General features: G+C 37.4%; 1 protein-coding gene across 2 annotated transcripts in view; it reads left to right on the forward strand.

Annotated features, from left to right (window-relative positions):
- Positions 1-21596, forward strand: part of SYN3 (synapsin III) — a gene marked incomplete at its 5' end in the record, with an annotated part of 209914 nt that overhangs the window by 18423 nt on the left and 169895 nt on the right. For both annotated transcript variants that reach the window (XM_083365630.1, XM_083365629.1), the window contains 4 exons: positions 3445-3502; positions 5290-5381; positions 14273-14429; positions 19069-19158. In XM_083365630.1, the coding sequence (XP_083221756.1) occupies positions 3445-3502; positions 5290-5381; positions 14273-14429; positions 19069-19158 (397 nt within the window). The remainder of the gene's footprint in view (positions 1-3444; positions 3503-5289; positions 5382-14272; positions 14430-19068; positions 19159-21596) is intronic.

The following is a 21596-nucleotide window of genomic DNA, read 5'->3' on the forward strand; positions in this document are numbered from 1 at the left end:
TTGTTGTAATATATTAATCAACATTCAATTGTGGGGGACAATATGTGTAAGTTTTTTAATACACTTTTTCTTTTTAATGTCTTGTTTGTTTTCTTTTTTCTTTGTTTCTTTAAAAAATGGTGTTTTGAATTTTAACTTTTTTTGAATAAAATAAAAATAGATTAAAAATAGGCTTTTATTGTTCAGATTGCAGCTCAATCTGTTGTTAAACATATGGAATAGAAGCAGGCATAGAACAATAGAAATTGATTCAGAAATAGAGTAGCTGGCAAAAGCTACCATTCAAATATAATAAAGCTAACCAGTAAAAGTTGTCAGCAATGGAATTCTAAAATAAAAATGCCCCACTCTGTGGAAATTATTACCACAGAAAGAGTTAGAGAGGAGATAGCAAACCAAGAACTATAATCAATTTGTCTATGGAAAATATGCAGCCAATTAATATAAAAAGACAAAATATAGTTAAAGAAATGTGGATTTCCCTATAGAAATTGTTTGAGAGGGCTAATTTAAATACTTAATGTATGGCTAAGGAGTTTACATGGAAGAAAATTGCGAAAATGGGTGAATTTAACACTAAAATCTATATAGCAACTCAAGAACATGGAAGAGGATATTACAGTAGAGACAACCATGTTGCTGCTAGAATGCAAGTTCATGCTGAAGTATGTATCAGGCAAAATGCAGGCAAGGAGTCAAAATGAGATAGCTCTCAAGCCGCAGGGAGAAATGGATTGAAAAGGCCCTGCACTATTTTCATAGCAATGAAGCAGGGCAGCTTTGTTAGAGAAAGATTGTTCACTTTGGTAGATTGAGGACCACAAGAGGGGAACTGCTGAAAGGAAAGAGATAGTGAAAGCCACAGCTAGTAAAGGGAAGAGGATAGGTGTCTATGAGTCACAATGGCAATGCTTCAAAGCAATCAAAGTAGACAGTGAATCCAAGGGTGCATAGGTTCTAAGGCCAGTGACAAAAAAAGCAAAAAAAAATTATGAATATGTAAAAATAAAGCTTAGTAGAAGATGGAAAGAACCTACCTGTGAAGGAACTGAACAGAGAGTTTTTAGCACTCCAGTACCAAAATATTTATACAAAATAGCCCCTAATAAGGAAGCTGCTAGACAAAGGTCCAAATGAGCTCCAACAGAAAACATAAAGGCAGGCTAAAGCCTTGACCACACATCAGCATGCAAGTTTTGAGAAGAATGAACCTTGGATGATGAGCCACATACCATTGAGAAAGGATATTGGAGTGTCAAAAGCAGTCAGATCAATACTGGACTGGGACTAATAGTTAATTGCTGATTCTTGTCTATTCATAATGAAGAGAAGAAAAGTGAGGGCAAACTGTTATTGATTTAGACATGTATAAAGCAGTGTAATAGATTCTACTTCCCCTATTCTCTCAAGTGGCTTTCTGTTATTCTGCTCCACTACAATGAAACTGGAGATAATCCCTTTCTATGTAATTCATGAACCAGATAAAAATATTTATTTCTTAACTTTGAATTTCTGAATTCAGCTAGACTCATCTTTGTTAATGGAGTCCTCAGAAAGGTACAGTTAAAGATAAGACAAACACAACATTATGAGGAAACAGCAGAAAAAAATACTACGGATAAGGAGTCATAAGGATTGAGCTTATTGATTCCCATCTCCTTATACTTTAGCCATGCTCATGTATCCAGTCAAATTATTTCATTTAAGGTGCTAAAAGAACCCATAGTTACTATACTATATGTATGCTATATTATATAAGTATAAACTATATATACTTATAAGGTTATTTGTTTTCTGAGGTTTTCGTGGGTGTTCGTATGTGGATCTTTGGTTATTCGGGGTTTTTCCCGCGTAGAACTAAAGGTGTAGGGGCGACGTTTCGACGGAATCCCATCCGTCATCATCAGGCTGGTGGCTTCTGCTTCCTTCTTCTGGGAGAAGCATGTGGCTGTTTGTTCCTCTTTTTTAAACTGCCAGAGGGGGTGTGTTCTGTGGGTGGAGGTGTGCTCTGATTGGGTGGGGGAGTAAGTGTGTTCTGATTGGGTGGGAGTGTGTTTTGAATGGTGGGTGTGTTCTGATTGGGTGGGGGTGTGTTTTGAGTGGATGGGCTGGTCTCAGCTGCCAGCCTTAGACCTGAGCTGGTGAGTTGTGCTGCTTTTGTTCGGCTTCGTGTTTGTGGTGGTGCCATGTTTTTATAGTGGGTGTCAGTTTGCTTATTGTGTGGTTTGGAGGGGTTTAAAGTGGCTGATGTTGCAGCTGTAGTTAGGTTTCTGTTTTGTGGTTGTGCCTCGTTATCATTGTGGGTTCGGATTTGCTTTTTGAATGGTTGTGTGGTGGTGATGTCCTGTGGTGTTATCATGACTTTGGGTCTATCATTCTTGGTGGTTGGGACTCGTCTGTCAATCAAGGCGGGTTTCCAAATGGTTGGTAGGCGAGAGGTATCATCTCGTTTGTTTATGCTGTGGGAGCGTTTTTCTATCTCAATGGCTTCTCTGATTATTCTGTTGTTAAAATGTTGAATTTTGGCGATAGTTTTGGTTTTTTTAAAATCAATTTCATGTCCCGTGGCTTCAAAGTGTTGGACCAGGGATGAAGTTTGTTCTCCTTTTCTGAGTGAGTTTTTGTGCTCTTCAATGCGTGCACTTATTCTTCTGTTGGTCTGTCCGATGTATGTGGTGGGGCAGGTGGTGCATGGGATTTCGTATACTCCTTGGTTTTCTAAGCCAATTATGTCCTTGGGGTTTCTTAGGATGGTGGATATTTTTCTGTCTGTGTAGAATGCTGTTTTGATGTTGTGTTTTTGGAGGACCTTGCTGATTCTGTCTGTGGTTCCTTTTAAGTATGGGAGGAGGGCTTTGCCATTTTCTTGTTCTCTGTCTTGGGTTTTTGTGGGTGTCTCTCTTCGGATTAAGTTGGTAATTGTGTTTCTTTGGAATCCATTGGCTGTTAGTACATTAGTGAGAGTGTGTAGTTCGGTTTTTTGGTGTTGTTCGTCAGCTAGGTGTTTTGTTCTGGAGATGAGTGTCTTGGCTACGGAGTTGATCTGTGCTGGGTGGTGGTGTGAGAGTGCGTTCAGATAGCGGTTTGTGTGTATTTTTTTATGGTAGATAGTGTGTCCTAGGGAGCCGTTGGATTTCTTGTAGACTAAGACATCAACTTATAAGGTTACTATAAACATCAATCTCACAATAATAGCATAACCATTTTTTTTTCATTTTACAAAGTTAAACCAGGCAGTTTATATGGGTTAAATCAATGTTTCACAGAATATGTTTTTTTTAAAAAAGTGTCTTGCCTAAATCATCTAAAGCAGAGAAACAATTCTGAGCAAAAAAAGTCTTGTCCATCATATATTTTTTCCAAGAAAAATATCAGATGAATGGGGACAAAATAAACTTATTTAACACATGCCTTCTCTATTTCTCTCCCCCACTTTTTTTATAGGGCTAAGTATTTTCAAGGAAAGAAGGTGAATGGGGAATTTGAGATCCGAGTGGAACAGGTCAGTGAGGAAAAAAAAATCTATTCTCAAAACGCACTTCAGGCATGTAGTTCACTCCTGACTTTGCAGGTGTCAGTTAGGAAGAGATTTTTATCTAAAAAAACACTTTGGAGCTTGCTTACCTCAGATTTAATTGACTTTTCTATTATGATAGAGTACAGAGTGTACAGCCACGCACCTACTTAACCATGCTGAAGAATGTTATACTTTATTTGCTACTGAGTGGAAATGATATGCTTTCTCAGAAAAACAAGTTGTTGTGACTATTAGAAAAACTACTCTGTTTTGGAGGGGGGAAAGTACTATGTTTTGTAAGTGCAATGTCTAAACAATTAAACCTTGTGGAAAATAATTTAATCAATATTGGTTCAAAATGTTCTGAAAGAAATTTGTAATGTTCTTCCCTAGTTTGGCTAGTTTATAATTAGTTTTTGTTTTTGTTTTACTTTATCTCTGATGTGCCAAACCTCACACTTTTTGTTGTGTAGCCGGTTCTTTGCAGACAATAAGTGAGATGAGAGGTTGCAAACAGGAACATTGCTTTATTGAGGCAAACAGGAACAGAACTGAAACAGAGGCTGCTGCGCAGCTACTTATATGGTTGGCCACTAGGTGGCAGCCAATAGGTTTAAAGGAACCCATTCCCGCCCCAAATCATCCAATGATCTTCTTGGAGACAGCAAGTCTGGCTTAGTCAGTGACTGTTACACAAACACACCATTGAGCAACCATAAGCAGCATTCAAACAGACATGTGAACAGTTCAAGTAAAGATCCCAATACATTACACTTTTGACATAAAACAAGTCAGGCTATATTTCTAGGTTTTTGCTATAAGCTCCTGTCTTTTTCTTCCCAATAACACAAAACCTAAGGCTAGCTGATTTGGGGATTCTGGGAGTTGAAATTCACATAACTTTAAGTTGACATGTTTGGGAAGCACTGGTATAGGTGTCATCTGCTTTTTTGTAATCCAAATTGGATAAATTTTCTTGACCATTCAGCAAGATATTTTAGGCTATACAAATACATTAAATAGTGCATATTGATTGTGCATTCTGCAAATCTAGTGAAAAAAGAATCCGACTTTTGTCCTGTCTATTCCACAGTACCCAGGCTCACATGAATTTGTTGAATTATTAGTATGGTAAATGACAGGTTTGTTCTAAAACAATCTTTCCTAATCTGGTGGGCTTGTTGGATGTGGATTAAGGTTCCTGAAGTATAACTGAATTGGAGAAGCCTATTTGGAATTAGTCTAACCTGTAGTCATTTTGCAATGTTGTGTCTTACAGTCAGGCATGAAAAAAGGTTGTTTTTGAATGATTATATAATACAATGTGCTGCCCAGATTCACTACGCTTTAAAATTGTTCAGTGTTTTCAAATGGAATTCTCTCAAAATATAATGAAAATTTTGGCTAATACCACAAGCACAAAACTTTGTTAAGTTTATAGCTGGTCAGTGATGCCAGATTTCAAAAATAAACCCAGATATGATGTTTAAAATAGGCATCCAAGTCCTATTTAAATAATTTTCATGTTGGATTTGGTCTATGATGATGATGATGATGATGATTGCAGTAAACCTAATTCAGAGTCCACTTATTATTAGACTATAAACACTTCTTGAGTGTTTCCTGTGCAAAACAGCACTAATTAGACATGCTGCTGCTGTGGAAACCTTGAGGCAAACATTCCATTTGAAAAAGAATTTTGCAAATAGGTCACTCTATTCTGTATGTTATGTTATCAAGTAACCCTGTGTTCTATTATTCTTCCACTTCAGGCAGAATTTTCAGAACTCAACTTGGCTGCCTATTCAACTGCTGGCTGTATGGTAGACATGCAAGTCATCAGGAATGGCACAAAAGTGGTCAGGTGACAAATATTAGAGTTTTTGTTTCCTTCCAATTAACTTCTTTGTCCTTGCTTTTTTTTTTAACCAAATGTGTGTTTCTCAAGTTCTGTTAATAAGGAATAGATAGTTGCAAACAACTTGCTACAGTCTTTAGCTGTCAGAAAAAAGATCAGTCCAGTTTGTGGTGCATTTTGATTGTTAAAATGGATTATTTTTCCATAAACAGTTTTATTTGTTGAGATCTTGGAAAATGAATAAAATTGTTACAAAAGAAGCATCACAACTACTCTAGGAGGAAATGCCATATCGACAAATAACCCCAAATGCTGATTAGGATATGTTCAGATCCTTGGATTAAAAATATATAAGTAAATGTATTTTGTAATTAGAAAGGTAGGCTGGTAACTTGCTTTTACAAGCAATAATTATGAAATATAATTATTTTAGATTTATATACCGCCCTTTATATACCGCCCTTTATATACCATCATATATTTGTTTCATTTGTAACTAATAGAACTAAAATGTCAGGACATATCATCTTGGAGAAAATCTGTTTATGGGGTAGCTAAAAGTGGATTCTCACCTGATGGTATTTAATCAATTAAAAGGAGGTTGGGAGAAGAGACAATTAAGATAAGTCTTTCTTTTCCCACGCTGACCAATATCTAAGTCTTGGCTGTTGATGTTAATTTTGCATTCTCGGTTGATCTGCTCAACAGTAGGGAAGCAACTTTCTTTGCAGACTGATTGCTGTTATGCTAACATTACCTGATTTGGAAGCCAAGCAGAGTTGGATTTGGTTACTGCTTAGAAAGAAAATGACTAGGAACACTAGAGATGTAGATACAGCATGAACTTTAAAAAAGCATCCTGGAATACCAAACCACTAGTGTTTCCAAGAAACCAATATGGTTGTGTCTATGTAATCACCAAGAGTCAAGCTAAATTTGAGGACATCTTCACCTTTTCCTTAGACTATGAAACAGTTGTTTTGTACATTTATGTTGTGATCATTACAACTGAATTGAAAGCAATATTTATGTTCATATATAGATTTTCATGTATGCATCCCAGCATCATTTTGCTGTAATAGATGGGCAGCATATAAATTTGATGAAGAAATAAATAAATGGTACCTCCCACCTATGATTTCCAGCAACTGTAGCACATTTGTTTGTGCACTCTTCTTCTTAGTTGTATTTTCTTTTTGTTTGTGTTCTCATAGTCACTAGCTTTGTGGGCCTATGTGCCCATTAATCCTGCTGACTTTGGTGATATAAATGCCATTATGCTAGGGATTTAACTTCAAGATCATACAAATGGTTATTAAGAAATTCTGATGGATCACCATAGCCAATTAGATAATCATATAGCACAGCATATTGCAGAACATAGATGGTACTAAGAAACTGCAACAAGAGAAATATACACAGATTAAGGAAATAAGCAAGAGAAGGCCTCCTCAGGGTACCGTCAGCTAGGCAATGTCGGCTGGTGACCCCCAGGGGGAGGGCCTTCTCTGTGGGAGTGCCAGCCCTATGGAATCAGCTCCCCCCTGAGCTTTGGATGGCCCAAAATCTCCAATCCTTTCGCCGCAGCCTCAAAACTCTCCTTTTTCCACCAGGCTGACCTGGACTGACAGGCATTTTAATTAATTATATTTAGAATTTTTAATTTATTTTTTAGTTTTTAATTTTAATTTATTGCATAGATATTTTTAATTTTATTTTTACCTTGGTTTTTGTACTTATATGTTTTGTTGTTAGCCGCCCTGAGTCCTTCGGGAGATAGGGCGGGATATAAATCCCATAAATAAATAAATAAATAAATAAGCAAAATGCTCATCCACATAGCTAGTTATTGTCATACTTTCCTCCCATCCCAGAACTAAGAAGAAATCCTGACCTTAGATTAGTATTAGTATTATGATGGCACATGGTCATCCTAACAAAATGCCTTATTGGAGTTTCCTCTTGCATGTTTTCCCACTGTTCCAGTCTGAATTATGAATAAGAAGGACAATGTTTTAGCCTGATCATCCTTTCCATTCTCTACTGTGCCTTCCTCATTTGTTTCTAAGGCTTCCTGTTTGCCACAGTTTTCCCTCTCATTGCTTCATGATCTTAATGATTTGCTGAGTTAAGACCCATGTGTTTCTTTTACAGTGAGCATTGCTAATTTCAATCTGATGAATATTTTCAGGATCCAGAATTTTCTGAGGGAGAAAAACATGGCTGTTCCAGTGCATGCTTTAGTTATGTTTTCCCAATAACTTTTTCCATCCCCTGAAGTTAATCCAGTCTTACAGATTATCTGGACCTTCCTGTTTTCTCATATCTCATTACATTCCAGAGCTCTTCACAGACTCCCTATTCAAACCAGAACCCAATTTGAAGCATTAACTTATTCATAGTTCTCCATACATAATCCAAAGTATCTGTCTGTATTTCTCCCTCCTGATTATTAAAAAAAGTCCTTCTTTTGGTTGTAACTTCCAGGACAAAGCTTCACATTCTGGGGTTCAGGGACCTGGCCTTAGAACTCTGGAATCAGTTCCTTCCTTTCCTTTGTCTCTGTGAAAGAAGTCTGCTTTGGGAGATTACTGCAAACACTCAGCAATTGGTCAAAACAGTGATGATTTGGCCCTTGGGACTCTCAACACATCTGTCTTATGTTATTATCCTTGAAATAATGTGGTAGATACTAGACATGGGTGAAGGTAGACAGGTGAGATGTTTAGCAGTGTCAGTATGAAAGCATACTTCTAATGAATCCTTTAGAAAGACTCATTTCTCCTCCTCTTTTTTCTAATTTCTCATGCCTTTCTCATAATATTCAAATGAATCTCCTTGGATCTTGCTGCTCATACAAATATCCTCCAATCCATAATTCCAACCAAATGAAAAGTTGCCCCAAATCAGTAGAAAGTACAGAACTTTCAGTACGTAAGGGTTTCTAAATCAGAACAGTTTGTGGCAATGCAATAAAAGTCATAATGTCAGAATCCATGTCTATTTTGCTTTCCTATTTCTCCTTCATATTTCTTCCCTGACCCAATTCCCATTCTCTTCTCTCCCTGGGTTCTGCCATACTCCTGGAGGGGAGGTGGGGAGTGATTGTGGGTTTATTGCCTTGACTTCCTCTATTGCTACAATGTAACACTTTGCTTTCCTGCATTATTTCTTTCTGAACTTTCTTCTCCCTTACTGTCAGCTAGCAAAGTGGGGAGGAAGAAAGGAATATAATCTCCAGCAATTGGCTTATCTCTGCGCTCTCAAGAGAAGGTGCGAAGAACTGCCTAAACATCACTGTTACAACCAGAGCTGGCCTGATGTTATCTCCCCTTTCCCACAATGGACTTAACACCTGGGGATTGGCTTATTTGAAACGACCAGACGAACTATGGGGTGGAGTTTGCTTGGGGACACTTTAACCTATCGATATCTGCGGGAAAACCTCAGATCCTGTCTATTATGCCTGCTATCAGCTTCTCCTAATAAAAGTTCCTTTTGGAAGCATTTGCTTCCATGAGTTCTGCTTTCTTGGGATCAGGTTTTGAAGCAGGCCCTGGCATTAGACAGGTCAACCCGGAAGGAAGACCCTTACGGGGGACTTTGCAAAAATTACCATGTCGGACAATGGTGCAGGGAAGGAAGAAGCTACCACAAAGGGGGAGCTGTACCTCCTGTCAGAACCCTGCCAGCTGTCAGACTCCAAGTCTTCCTACATCTTGGAGGAAGAGGTAGTGGAGACGTGTAGCCACAAACCTCAGTGGTCGATGGGCATCGGGAAGAAGGATGATTGGGAGAAGAAGTCGAGAAAGGTGACTCTGAGATGAGCTAGCCACCAGCTGGGATGGAAGCAAGAGATGGAGAGGTCCCTTCATCTTAGTGAAGATGAGGGAGATCACTTGGGGCATTCGAGCTGGATTTTGGAGAAAGCGATCGACCTAATGAAATCAATTCTCAATTTCCTCAAGGATGAGAAGCCCAAACCTTGCGGCCACACCATTACCTTAGGCTGCAGTAAGAGGGACACCGAGGGGGAATCCAAAGCCAAGGTCCTGGGGACATCAGGTGGTACCGCCAAAATGCAGCTGTGGCTGCAGCAGCCCGCACTCCCCACCGCACTGCAGCCGCTGATCGGGATGGGAGGCATCACAGATGACAACAAAAGCACCGATTCATCCAGAAATTCCTGCCACTGGATGTGAAGTTCAGGGGGGAGTCACAACACCTGGGATTCTTCCTAACCCAAGTCCTCAGCTATATGGAAGAATATGGCTGATACTTCCCTGATGACCGGGCCCGAATCTGCATCATGCAAGCAGCTTTAGACAGAGTTGCAGCTGACTGGGTGGTAGACCTGCATAACTCCGACCCTCCGGAGCTACAGAATTTCAACCAATTCATGTTCTCCCTTAGACGGTGGTTCGAGGACCCGTTGGCATACAGGAAGGCCCATGAAAGAGTTAAAACAGTGAAGCAAGGTAGATGCCCAGTAGCCGAATACACCCAGGAATTCCGAGCCATCGCTAGCAAACTGAACTGGCCAGAAGACATCCTGCCCAGCCACTTCAAGGATGGCCTGAATTACGACCTCTACGATGCCTGCCTTCCCCAAGGAGACCCACAATGACTGCATGATTGGTACGTCCTGGCAGAGGAAGCAGAAATCGACCTGGCCAAGAGACATTGCAGAGGGATGTATAAGAAAAGAAAATAGCATTTTTCCAGTTGTTAGGGACAGATACAGTCTTCCTAGTCTTGTCAAACAAGTTTCACAGTCACTCTATATTTTAAGATTCCTCCAGCCATATGTGTAGCCCTACCATTTTTCAACATTCTCACAGCATTAATTACTTTCATCCATTTTTCTTGGATGCTAAGAACTGTAGTATTTATTTAACTCTACTCTTCAATACATTATTATTTAAACACAATTCTCTAAAATTTCCATTCCATTATTCCATCACTTTAGTTTCTTTCAAAATCATGTCATCACTTTTATTTTTAGTTGTGTTCATTCAGTGAAAGTTCCTTTTTTTAATTCTTTTCAACCACTTCCAGTGTTTAATTTCCATCATCAAAATTGCGCTGCATTTGGATGCCTCTTTTAGTTATTACAGGATTACATTTAAGTTCCTTGTTATTCTTGATTATATTCTTTCAACTATGTTTTTCTCTCTATACAAATCATACAATATCCTTTCCTCATATCTTTCTTTTCCACCACCATTTTTACTTATTAATTCTATCAAGCAGCCTTAATTCTACCCATTTCTTTTCTTACTCTTCAAGTAGCTTTTACATCTTCTCTCTTTTCATTCACTTGCTACTTATTCTTTGGTGAAATGAACATAATATGTTTTCATACAGGACCTGTACTTATACAGTCATCCATTCCTAACCATCACGACACTAAAATGACTAAAATTACATAACAGAGCAAGATCCAATTTACTTGCATCACAATATCTCTCAAAAATACATAAAGGAGAGATTTTGCATTGTGATGCATATTTTGTTATTTTTCCATACCCCTCACATCCAGATATCTGGGACTTGTACATTCTCTTCCTACTACCATACTATTTTAATTATAATTCCTTAATTATAAAATTATTTTATACTTGATTTTTGTTATCATTCAGTTTGGCATTATTATGTTCATCAAATATCAGGTGTGAAGGGATTAAAAGAGAAAGCAATGACACAATTCAGTAGGACATATATGAATAAAGCACTAGCCACAAAGTATTCATTCATTGCCTTAAGATAGAGAATGAGCTAAACTCCAGAACTTGGGCCCTGCTACTTAAAATACCTGACTTCGAGTGTGGTGCACTTCATAGGATGGCTGGTTATATAATAAGGACATAAAGCAGGGATAAGTATTGTTTCATTTTTCCTATCCCAAACTTTATAAATCTAAAGACAACAAACACTTGAATAACCCTGGAAATAAATAAAAACAATGCTAAGACCACAGTGGAACACTTTCAGGTGTTTGAGAGCTATACTTTACACATTTAGGGAGTTCAACCTGGGGCAAGGATTCTTAATTTTTAAAGAATAGAATAGAATAGAATAGAATAGAATAGAATAGAATAGAATAGAATAGAATAGAATAGAATAGAATAGAATAGAATAGAATAGAATAGAATAGAATAGAATAGAATAGAATAGAATAGAACCTTGGAGGTCTTCTAGTCCAACCCCCTGCTCAAGCAGGAGAGCTTATACCATCTCAGACAAGTGACTGTCTAGCCTCTTCTTAAAAATCTCCAGTGATAGAGCACCCACGATTTCTGGAGGCAAGCTGTTCCACTGATTAATTGTGCTCACTGTCAGGAAGTTTCTCCTTAATTCCAGGTTGCTTCTCTCTTTGATCAGTTTCCAAACATTGTTTCTTGTCCTGCCCTCTGGTGCTTTGGAGAATAACGTGACCTCCTCTTCTTTGTGGCAGCCCCTCAAATACTGGAACACTGCTATCATGTCTCCTCTATTTCTTCTTTTCTTCAGACTAGCCAAACCCAACTTCTGCAGCTGTTCTAGTCTCTGTTTTGGTCTCCAGGCCTTTGATCATCTTAGATGCTCTTCTCTGAATTTTTTTCCAAACTCTCAACATCTTTTTTGTGGTATGGTGACCAAAACTGGCTGCATTATTCCAGGTGTGGTCTTACTAGGGTTTTATAAAGTGGTAATAATATTTTGTGTGATCTTGATTCTATGCCTCTGTTTATACAACCCAGGATTGTATTAGCTTTTTTGGTTGCTGCTGCACACTGCTGGCTCATAGTCAAGTGATCATCCACTAGGACTCCAAGGTCCCTCTCACAGTTGCTGTTTTTAAGACAGATCTTGCCTGTTCTGTACTTGTACCTTTGAGTTTTTCCTGCCTAAATGTAAGACTTTGCTTTTCTCCACATTAAAACTCTTTTTTTTTTGGATAGGGCCCATTGGTTAATTTTGTCAAGATCTTTTTGGATCCTGAGTTTGTCTTCTGGGGTGTTGGCTACTCCTGCCAGTTTAGTGCCATCTGCAAATTTGATGAGTTTCCCTTCAATTCCCTCATCTAAGTCATTTATGAAGATATTGAAGAGTACTGGGCCTAAGACGGAACCTTGTGGTACCCCACTGCTCACTTCTCTCCAGGTGGATGTGGTGCCATTGAGGACTACTTGTTGAGTACGGTTTGCCAGCCGGCTACAGATCCATCTGGTGGTGATGATGTTTATTCCACCTTTTTCTAGCTTACCCAAGGAGGCTTTTCTAGCTTACCCAACCCTGTCTTTCAAAATCTTTCTGTTCCTTTCCTTGGGAAATATTTTGCTTAAATGTTTTGTTCAATGTTTTCATTTTTTTGCATTAAGCCTTTTCTAAGATGGCTTTATAAATCTCATGTTGCGAAGAGAAACAGAGAAGCTGTACGATCTCCTCAGGTAGTGGGGTCACCAGTTTTTCCCCTGCTTCAAGTATGCTTGAGAAGGGCAAGAATACCACAGCAACTTGTACTTGTCACTATTTTGTGCCTAATTGTTTATTCTTCTTGGAAAAATAGTCTAATAATTGCTATTTAAGAAAATAATCTAATTCCAATACAGCACTTCCTGTCAGGCAAAACTCTCAGCTAAATTTGTAAATTTAAAATTTACAAAACTGCCTTTAACAGTAAGAGGCAAACGAGGATCCCTTGAGAGCAGAAACCTGTTTTGCATGTGTAAAATGGTTTTCCTCCTTATTTGTTTTATTCTCATTTTACTTCCCTTATTATGGAGAATTTGGCAAATTTGGACCAATTTCCAAAGAGCAATAAGCCAAATGAAATTCCTGTATGTTATTTCTGTGCTCTGTCTAGACCAGGGGAGATGAACCAGACTTATAAAAGCACCACATAGGCCAGATAGGATATGTGGCAAGTCTTGCTTTTATAAAATTACTAAGTTTATAGTGGCTTATTAGTTACTTGGTTACCTAAGTTAACTGCTGCCTTTCCTTTAGAATATCAAAGTGGCACATAAAGTAGCACTAATTTTAGATATTTGCATGGAGTACAGTGCAAAATAGACTACTATGTATAACTACATTTTTCTCTATTACATTGAGTTGACTAATAAAGAGACAAGCAGCACTATTTATGATTCCATGGGTTTCTTGCCATGAAAATTTGTGCCTAAAATTTAAATCAATAGTCTTAATACAATATTAATATTAATTTAAACCCAAATTGTAAACTTAATATTAATATAAACCCAAACAAATTAAATGCAATCCTTTCCTTGCTGAAAGTAATCTCTGCACAAGAAATAGCTGAAACTGTAGACAGGTTCAAAAAAAAATACATTCAAAATGTATACATTTGCAAGAAAAGGAAATGAGAAAATGAGAAAAATCAACTTAAAACATTTCTAGAGATGTCTCACCTACTTGGATATAAAGGTAGCAGACTCAAAAGTCAATTTTGAGCTCCTGAGACTATAACAAACATTATTTATGTGATTATTTAATGCTGTATTCTGCAGGGGGGAAAAACCTTCTAAGAAAATGTGTGCATTGCATTCAGAAATGTTGTTATAATTTTATACATGTTAATAATTTCTACCTCCAAAGATTCAGAAATTATTTTTTGTCATCTGTATGGAACATTGAAAAAAGTATCATGGAATCTTATCCAAAATTCTTAGAGAACAACTTCTGGTTGGCTTTGTTAACTCCATTATTGTAGGCAATGAACGTTTAAATGATGTTTTTAATGAGCTGTAGTAAGTACTTAGTTTGAAATTTGAGAAATTGTCACCAAGTTTAGGAAAGCAGAAGAGGAAGTATCAGAAAAGGAAAAAAAAAAACAGATTGGAATAGGAGGATTCAATTGACTATTAAATGTATTATTTGGTTATTTCTCCTAGATCCTTCAAGCCTGATTTTGTTCTCATCCGTCAGCATGCTTACAGCATGGCCCTAGGAGAAGATTTTCGCAGCCTTATCATTGGTCTCCAATATGGTGGGGTTCATAGTGTCAATTCACTTTTCTCTATCTACAATTTCTGCAGCAAACCCTGGGTGGTAGGTGATATTTTTAAATATCTTCACATGGGGAAAAAGGGAATTTGAAAGTCAATTTTTAGCACAAAATATTTTTTTAAAAAAATCAAATTCTTTACGTTTCCCACTACTGAAGATTTCAGCAAATAATACAACTGTTTTACTTCCATAAACAAAACCATTTCTCAGCTGTTTAATCCATCTCAGCATTAAATGTCTCATTTCATCAGTTCTAGAAAAACCCTTTCTGCATCTTGTATAACATTGCCTATCCTGAAAGGGAATAATGTTTTGCTTCTTTTGAAAGCTCTGTTTCACAGGTTGCTTTCTTCACTAGTCACTAAAGAACTCTCATCATAATAGTATAAAAACTATAGAAAATCACACTTCTACACAATAGTTAAATTATTTCTGCATGAATTCATTTTATTTGAAACATATAATGTTCAAATACCTTGTCAAAAAAAGGACAGTAGCTAAAATAAAAATAAAAATTTGTAGAGTGGCATTGCATAAAACCTGTGGAGAAAAAAGAAGACGATCTGATATGCAAACTCTGTTACTAAAGCAACACGGGGCAAAACAGAAAATATGCAGAAGAGGCCCAGGCAGATGTTTCCCTAATTCACAGGAGTATAAGAAGGGGGGGGGAAGTACAATGCAGTCACACTTCCAAGATTCCACTATTATAGCCATTCTCATTAAAAATAATTTATATGTGCACAGAAAGGGCTTTTGCATGTGTGAAGAGTATATTTTTAAGAGGTAGGATCTGTATTAATTCCTCCTGCTTTTCACTCTGTTCTGATGGGTCTCTCTAAGTCTAAGTCATTTGAGTTATCCAAGAGAGGCTAAGCACCACAGTTGCTGAGTTGAACATCACCTGACAGATGTGCTGACAACCTCACTTCCCCTTTGGTCATTAAACAAATCACTGTAGTTGTTGAGCAAAACATCAAATGACCAAGATTTATGATTTTACTTCTGCTTTCTCTATTAACTCTGTTTGTCATAAGACAATTGCAAAGCACACAAGTGGCAATCGGGTGACCATAGGATGCTGCACGTCACATATATGGGCCATTGTGAAGCAGTCATGTGACTGCTGAATGGCAGTCAGGTGACTGCAGGACCCTACGATTCTTATAAATGTGAGGATTGGTTATAAAGGTATCTTGTTTACACCATCAATAACTTTGAACAGTCACTAAACAATGAGGAGAAGGAGGACTAAACACACTACCCAGACAATAGGAGAAAATACAAATGGGTGCTTGTTTGAGGAGAAAGACATTCAGAGGTTCTGAAATCTAACACTCTTCATCTAGTTCCCTGGGTTCAAGACCTAAGTGGTGGCACAGTGGTTGGAATGCAGTATTGCAGGCTAATTCTGCTGACTGCCAACTGCCAGCAGTTTGGCAATTCGAGTCTCACTGGCTCAAGGTTGACTCAGCCTTCCTTCTTTTCGAGGTCAGTAAAATAAGGACCCAGACTGTTGGGAGGAATATGCTGACTCTGTAAACTGCTTAGAGAGTGCTGTGAAGCACTGTGAAGTGATATATAAATCTAAGTGCTGTTGTTGTTGTTGTTAGTTGCGAAGTCGTGTCCGACCCATCGCGACCCTATGGACAATGTTCCTCCAAGCTTTCCTGTCCTCTACCATCTTCTGGAGTCCATTTAAGCTCACGCCTACTGCTTCAGTGACTCCATCCAGCCACCTCATTCTCTGTCGTCCCCTTCTTCTATTGCCCTCAATCTTTCCCAGCATTAGGATCTTCTCCAGTGAGTCCTTCCTCCTCATTAGGTGGCCAAAGTATTTGAGTTTTAGCTTCAGGATCTGGCCTTCTAAAGAGCAGTCAGGGTTGATCTCCTCTAGGACTGACCGGTTTGATCGCCTTGCAGTCCAAGGGACTCGCAGGAGTCTTCTCCAGCACCAGAGTTCAAAGGCCTCAATTCTTTTGCGCTCAGCCTTTCTTATGGTCCAACTTTCACTGCCATACATTGCAACTGGGAAGACCATAGCCTTGACTATACGCACTTTTGTTGACAGGGTGATGTCTCTGCTTTTTAGTGTGCTGTCTAGATTTGCCATGGCTTTCCTCCCGAGGAGCAAGCGTCTTTTAATTTCTTGACTAAAGTGCTATTGTTATCTAATTACTTTTATTTGTATTATTCATAGTTTTATGCTGGGACAGATATACTGAGCCAATCTGTATTTCCATTAAAGCTAAAATTAATCTAAGTGCTATTGCTATCTAATTACTTTTATTTGTATTATTCATAGTTTTATGCTGGGACAGATATTTATTTATTTATTTATTTATTTAATTTATATACCGCCCTTCTCTCAAGAGACTCAGGGCGGTTAACAGGTATATACTGAGCCAATCTGTATTTCCATTAAAGCTAAACTTAATTTAACTAATCAACTTCAATTTTGTACTGGCCTTGCTCATTTATATCCTTATCTTGCCCACTTTACATAGGATGGCCTTGGCATATCTGGGACCATGTGCAATTGCTTGTGCCACCCACCCAGATCTAGCACTCTTGCTCTCCATATATATTTTAAACAAATTGAGAGCAGAGATATATAATCATATATATACAGTAGTCACATAGGTGATCTTTGTATTGGCAGGTACACATACACATTATATATGTACGTGTTACAAAACTGAAATTTACAAATTACAAAATTAAATGCTGCATATTGTAATTCAACTAAGTAGATATGCAAACATTCTGAACATGGGACTCAGAGCCCAGAAGGTTGAAGAAAGATTTGTGATTAGCGCCAGTCTTTCTATGTCAGGAATATAGCAGTGATCACTAAAATCTTCCTGTGTTAATTTTTGATTTACATGCATTTTAAGAACATTTCAATGCCCTTGAAAATTGAAGACGCAATTCTAATTGAATATTTTATTCAAGGCCTGTATCCATACATTAATCCCCAAACTTCCAGATATTGTATCATTTCTCATAATTATATAGACTTGATGTTGACATGAAAAAAACTAACCAAACAGTCTAAAACCCTTTCTATACTGTAGTAGGTTGCAATTCCCACTATATGCAATAAATTCCATTTATTTTCCTTTATCTGATTCTAATAAGGGTAAAAATATCATCTATAAAATAATGAATTCTTTCTTGCATGTTAATAAAACAATAATGAGAGCTTATATATGAAATATATTTCATATCGAGTTGTCACCCTCCTGTGGCATATTGTTAACGTAGATAGGATTGACATAGACAGAACATATTGAAGAGACTATCATTTATAATTATGCCTTCCTATAAATGAGCAGTCATGAAGAAATCTGAACTATTTTAACTATTTATTTCCCTTTTATTAAGCAAAAACAAGCTATGTAACTGCATATTTGCTAATCTATGTGAATATGGACTTTAGTTGGGGAGCCTTGCTTTGACTTATATGTTGTTTCATTAAAATAGATAAAACAGGGTTTTGTTTTGTAATCAGATATTTGAGTTGTCGTGAGAAGGGCCAGTCACTCACTCTCAGTTCTAAAAAAGGAAGCAGTGGCAATGCACTTCTGAAACCTTGCCAAGAAAACTGCAGTGACTTGTTCAGGCAGTCTCCAGAAGTAAACACTAATTTGAAGGCACATACACACACAAAAAAATGTCTCTATAATGACACGTGCCATTCATAAAAGATCACTATATAATTTCAAAAGATCTTGCTATATCATTTCCGCGTCTCTTTAGGTACATATAGGATGAGCACTTCAGTTTTCCAGCAAAGGTAAAGCTCCATGCAAAATATAATCTAAAATATAATTTTCTTCTCATTCTGTACTTGCAACCAGAGGCCGATCTGATGTAAGAGCCTATACACTGTATGTAGTATGCCAGCACCCTTAGGATAGACAACTCAAAGGCAGCTATAGTGGCAAACAGCCTGTAGAGATTTCAGACTGAGTCCCGAAGGACTCAGGGCGGTGAACAGGGCATATAATAAAAATACAAAAGTACAAAAGTTAAAAGAGAATTAAATTATTGCCCAAATTAAAACAGTAAAAATATACAAATATTAAAACCCTAAGTTAACTCCCCATCAGGCCAGGCCAGCTTGTTCGAATAAATGGGTCTTTAATCCACGCCGGAAGGAGCGGAGATCCGGTGCCATCCGGAGCTCGACCGGCAGTTGATTCCACAAAGCCGGGGCGCCCACAGAGAAGGCCCTCCCCCTGGGGGCCACCAGCCGGCATTCTCTGACCGGAGGCACCCTTATAACATAAGATGGATGTTGGATGTTTGCTTGTTTAAACTTAAAACCTGACATAATTTTAAGATTGTGTTATGTACGTGCATGCATGTAACCAAAAGGATTTTCAGCATTCATTATTAGTAATGTATAGTTACAGGTGGTATGATTGACAGCAATAATACATTAATATTTAGGATGAAACATGAGGGAGCAGACAAAACTCTTCATGTCTATTTGTATTTGACATTTGTCTACTTTGTAAAATTGCTCCCAAGTGATTCCTCTTCTTCCTTCCTTCCTTCCTTCCTTCCTTCCTTCCTTCCTTCCTTCCTTCCTTCCTTCCTTCCTTCCTTCCTTCCTTCCACCGTCCCTCCTTCCTTCCCCCCTCCCTCCATTCTTCTCTCTCTTCTTTCCTAGTTCTCTCAGCTAATTAAGATTGTCAGCTCATTGGGTCCGGAGAAGTTCCCTCTTGTAGAACAAACATTCTTCCCAAGCCATAAGCAGATGGTAAGTAACTTAGTTTCTTTGCTTCAATGGTACAATGTTTTGCGAAAGGAACAGAGATTACATAAATCAGTATCCTACAGAGGCAGAGTCATGCCCCTTTACTGGAATGTTCATTCCAGTTCTTTCTCATCAATAACTTTTATGCTTTCAGGCCTGGTTTTTGATAGCCCTAATCTTCCCCAATATTTAGTTTCATTATGGTTGCCAGTGAACATTCATAATCAACAACTTATTATAATATAAAACAACACATTTCTCAGTATTAGAAGGAAATATTATTGCTGGCCACAGAGAAAAATGCAAGTGTAATGCAAAGACAGAGGATTATTAGGTTTCCCAGAAGCTTGACTGCCATGTTGAAGTTATGGATGTCCAATGCTTCACCATATCCCCTAAATGTTATCAGCATGCTATGTGGAACACATTAAATACAGATGTTGTTTGGTGGGTAGGATTATATATTCTTATCTGAGCAAATTCAGCATTCAGTCTGAGAAATATGTTCTGTTTGTGTGTGTGTGTAGGTATGTATACAGAGAAAAAGAAAGAGACATGGAGGATTCAGTCTGAGAAATATGTTCTGTTTGTGTGTGTGTGTAGGTATGTATACAGAGAAAGAGACATGGAGGAGCTAGGAAGTAAGGAACTAAAGTACAGGATAACTTTATAATATATTTAAGGTTTTAAAACTACTGCAATATCCATATTACTCATTGAAGCAAATTGTCACTCATTTGCATAGTCCAGCTTTCGTTTCTCATTATACAAAAAGTAACACTGAACTTTTAACTACTTGTTCAAACATCATTCAAAATTACAACAAACCTTGAAGGAGGGGCACCTGCAACTTGTTCATGAATTTGCAGCCATTGCCACATCACTATGGTCACATGATTGCTATCTGGGTGTTCACAATTATATCACAATGAACCACATCATAGCCATTTGTGACTTTTCCTGCAAAGACAATGGGGAAGCAGTGGAAGGTCCAAAGTTGTTCCCAGAAAGCTGAAAGTTGCTCCTGTTTCTACCATATTTTTTCCTCCTATGGTCAGTCAGTGTAGGTAAAGAAATTTCTATGAAACAATGATCTAATAGGTCATTTATCTAGTATGTTATTAAAAAAAGATTGAGAATGTATCAAAATTGTTGTTTTGGCTCATTCTATACAGTTAGGCATAATAATCAGTAACTATGAAAAGCAGCATTTCATCTCATCTCTTTTGTGTTGATAATAATAGCTATTATCAGTTTGCACCACCATATTGTTCAAAATAAGTAATAGGCATGGGTAATAATATTAGTAATGCAACATGGTGCAGGAATGGAAGGACTGAGTGTTGGGAATTTTTGTTACCCTCCCCAGAAACCAATTTCATTAAAATGACAAAAGAAAAATTGTAAACAAACAGAGCAGGCTCTGCCCCTTTTCTACAAGGGAAGCTTGCACAGCAGCAGATCAATGCTTGTTTTGGAATTCCCTGTGGACACCTTAAATTGTTCTCTTAAATTGTCTGTCATGTTCCCTAGATATGAAAGAGTATTTTTTAACATCACTACATTTAAGATTAATATCAAAAATATTAAACGTTTTAAATTTTCAACAAAAATCTATTGACTATCCTTAAAACATAAATTCAAAATTTTTAAGACACCAAAGGGTTCCCAAACCCCACCTATATATATTTACTAGAATATGAATATTTTGGAGTGGGGCATCTCTGGGCAATGAAATGTATGCCATTATTCAAGAAGCAAAATATGTTGTTTTCTATTTACATCTCACTAAGGAAAATAATATGCAATGAAACAAAAATATATTTTAAAAAAAACACCTGATATATAAAAACGTTCCTTCCTTTGAATTATTTGTGCTTTCTACATTGTTCCAGGACTTCCTTCCTTTATAGCTTGAGTCCATTCATAATTTGCCCTTGTAAATTCCAGGAATACAAATTCAGAAAATTTACACTGATTCTGTCAGCACTACATTAGCGAAATGTTTTAATTTAGGATCCATATGTCTTTGTAAATTATTGTCCGAGAATTTCACTCTGTAATATACTAAAGTAACTTTCAAAAACTTTGCTTGTTTTAAAAATCTATAATTATTCAGGAACTCTGAATAAGGCGAATACCCTAGCAATATAATTTTACTAGAAATTCTTCCAATTTCTTTTCCTAGATAGGAAGTTTCTACTTTTTAAACTAGAAAAGACTCTTGTCTATCGTATTGTAGACATAATACTGCTTAGATGGACTAATGAGCTAATGGTAAAAAATATATCATTTAATTAGGATATAGGAAAACTAATATTTAAACGTTGATGAATTCACATCATGGCTAAAGGTGATTTGGGGAATTGCAAGGGCCATATATTACACGTTACTTTTTTTTCTTCTGTAGAAACTTCATATTAGAATCCACAAGATTGATG

The sequence above is a fragment of the Vipera ursinii genome (assembly GCF_947247035.1).
Source record: "Vipera ursinii genome assembly, chromosome: 6".
NCBI classification, from domain to species: domain Eukaryota; kingdom Metazoa; phylum Chordata; class Lepidosauria; order Squamata; family Viperidae; genus Vipera; species Vipera ursinii.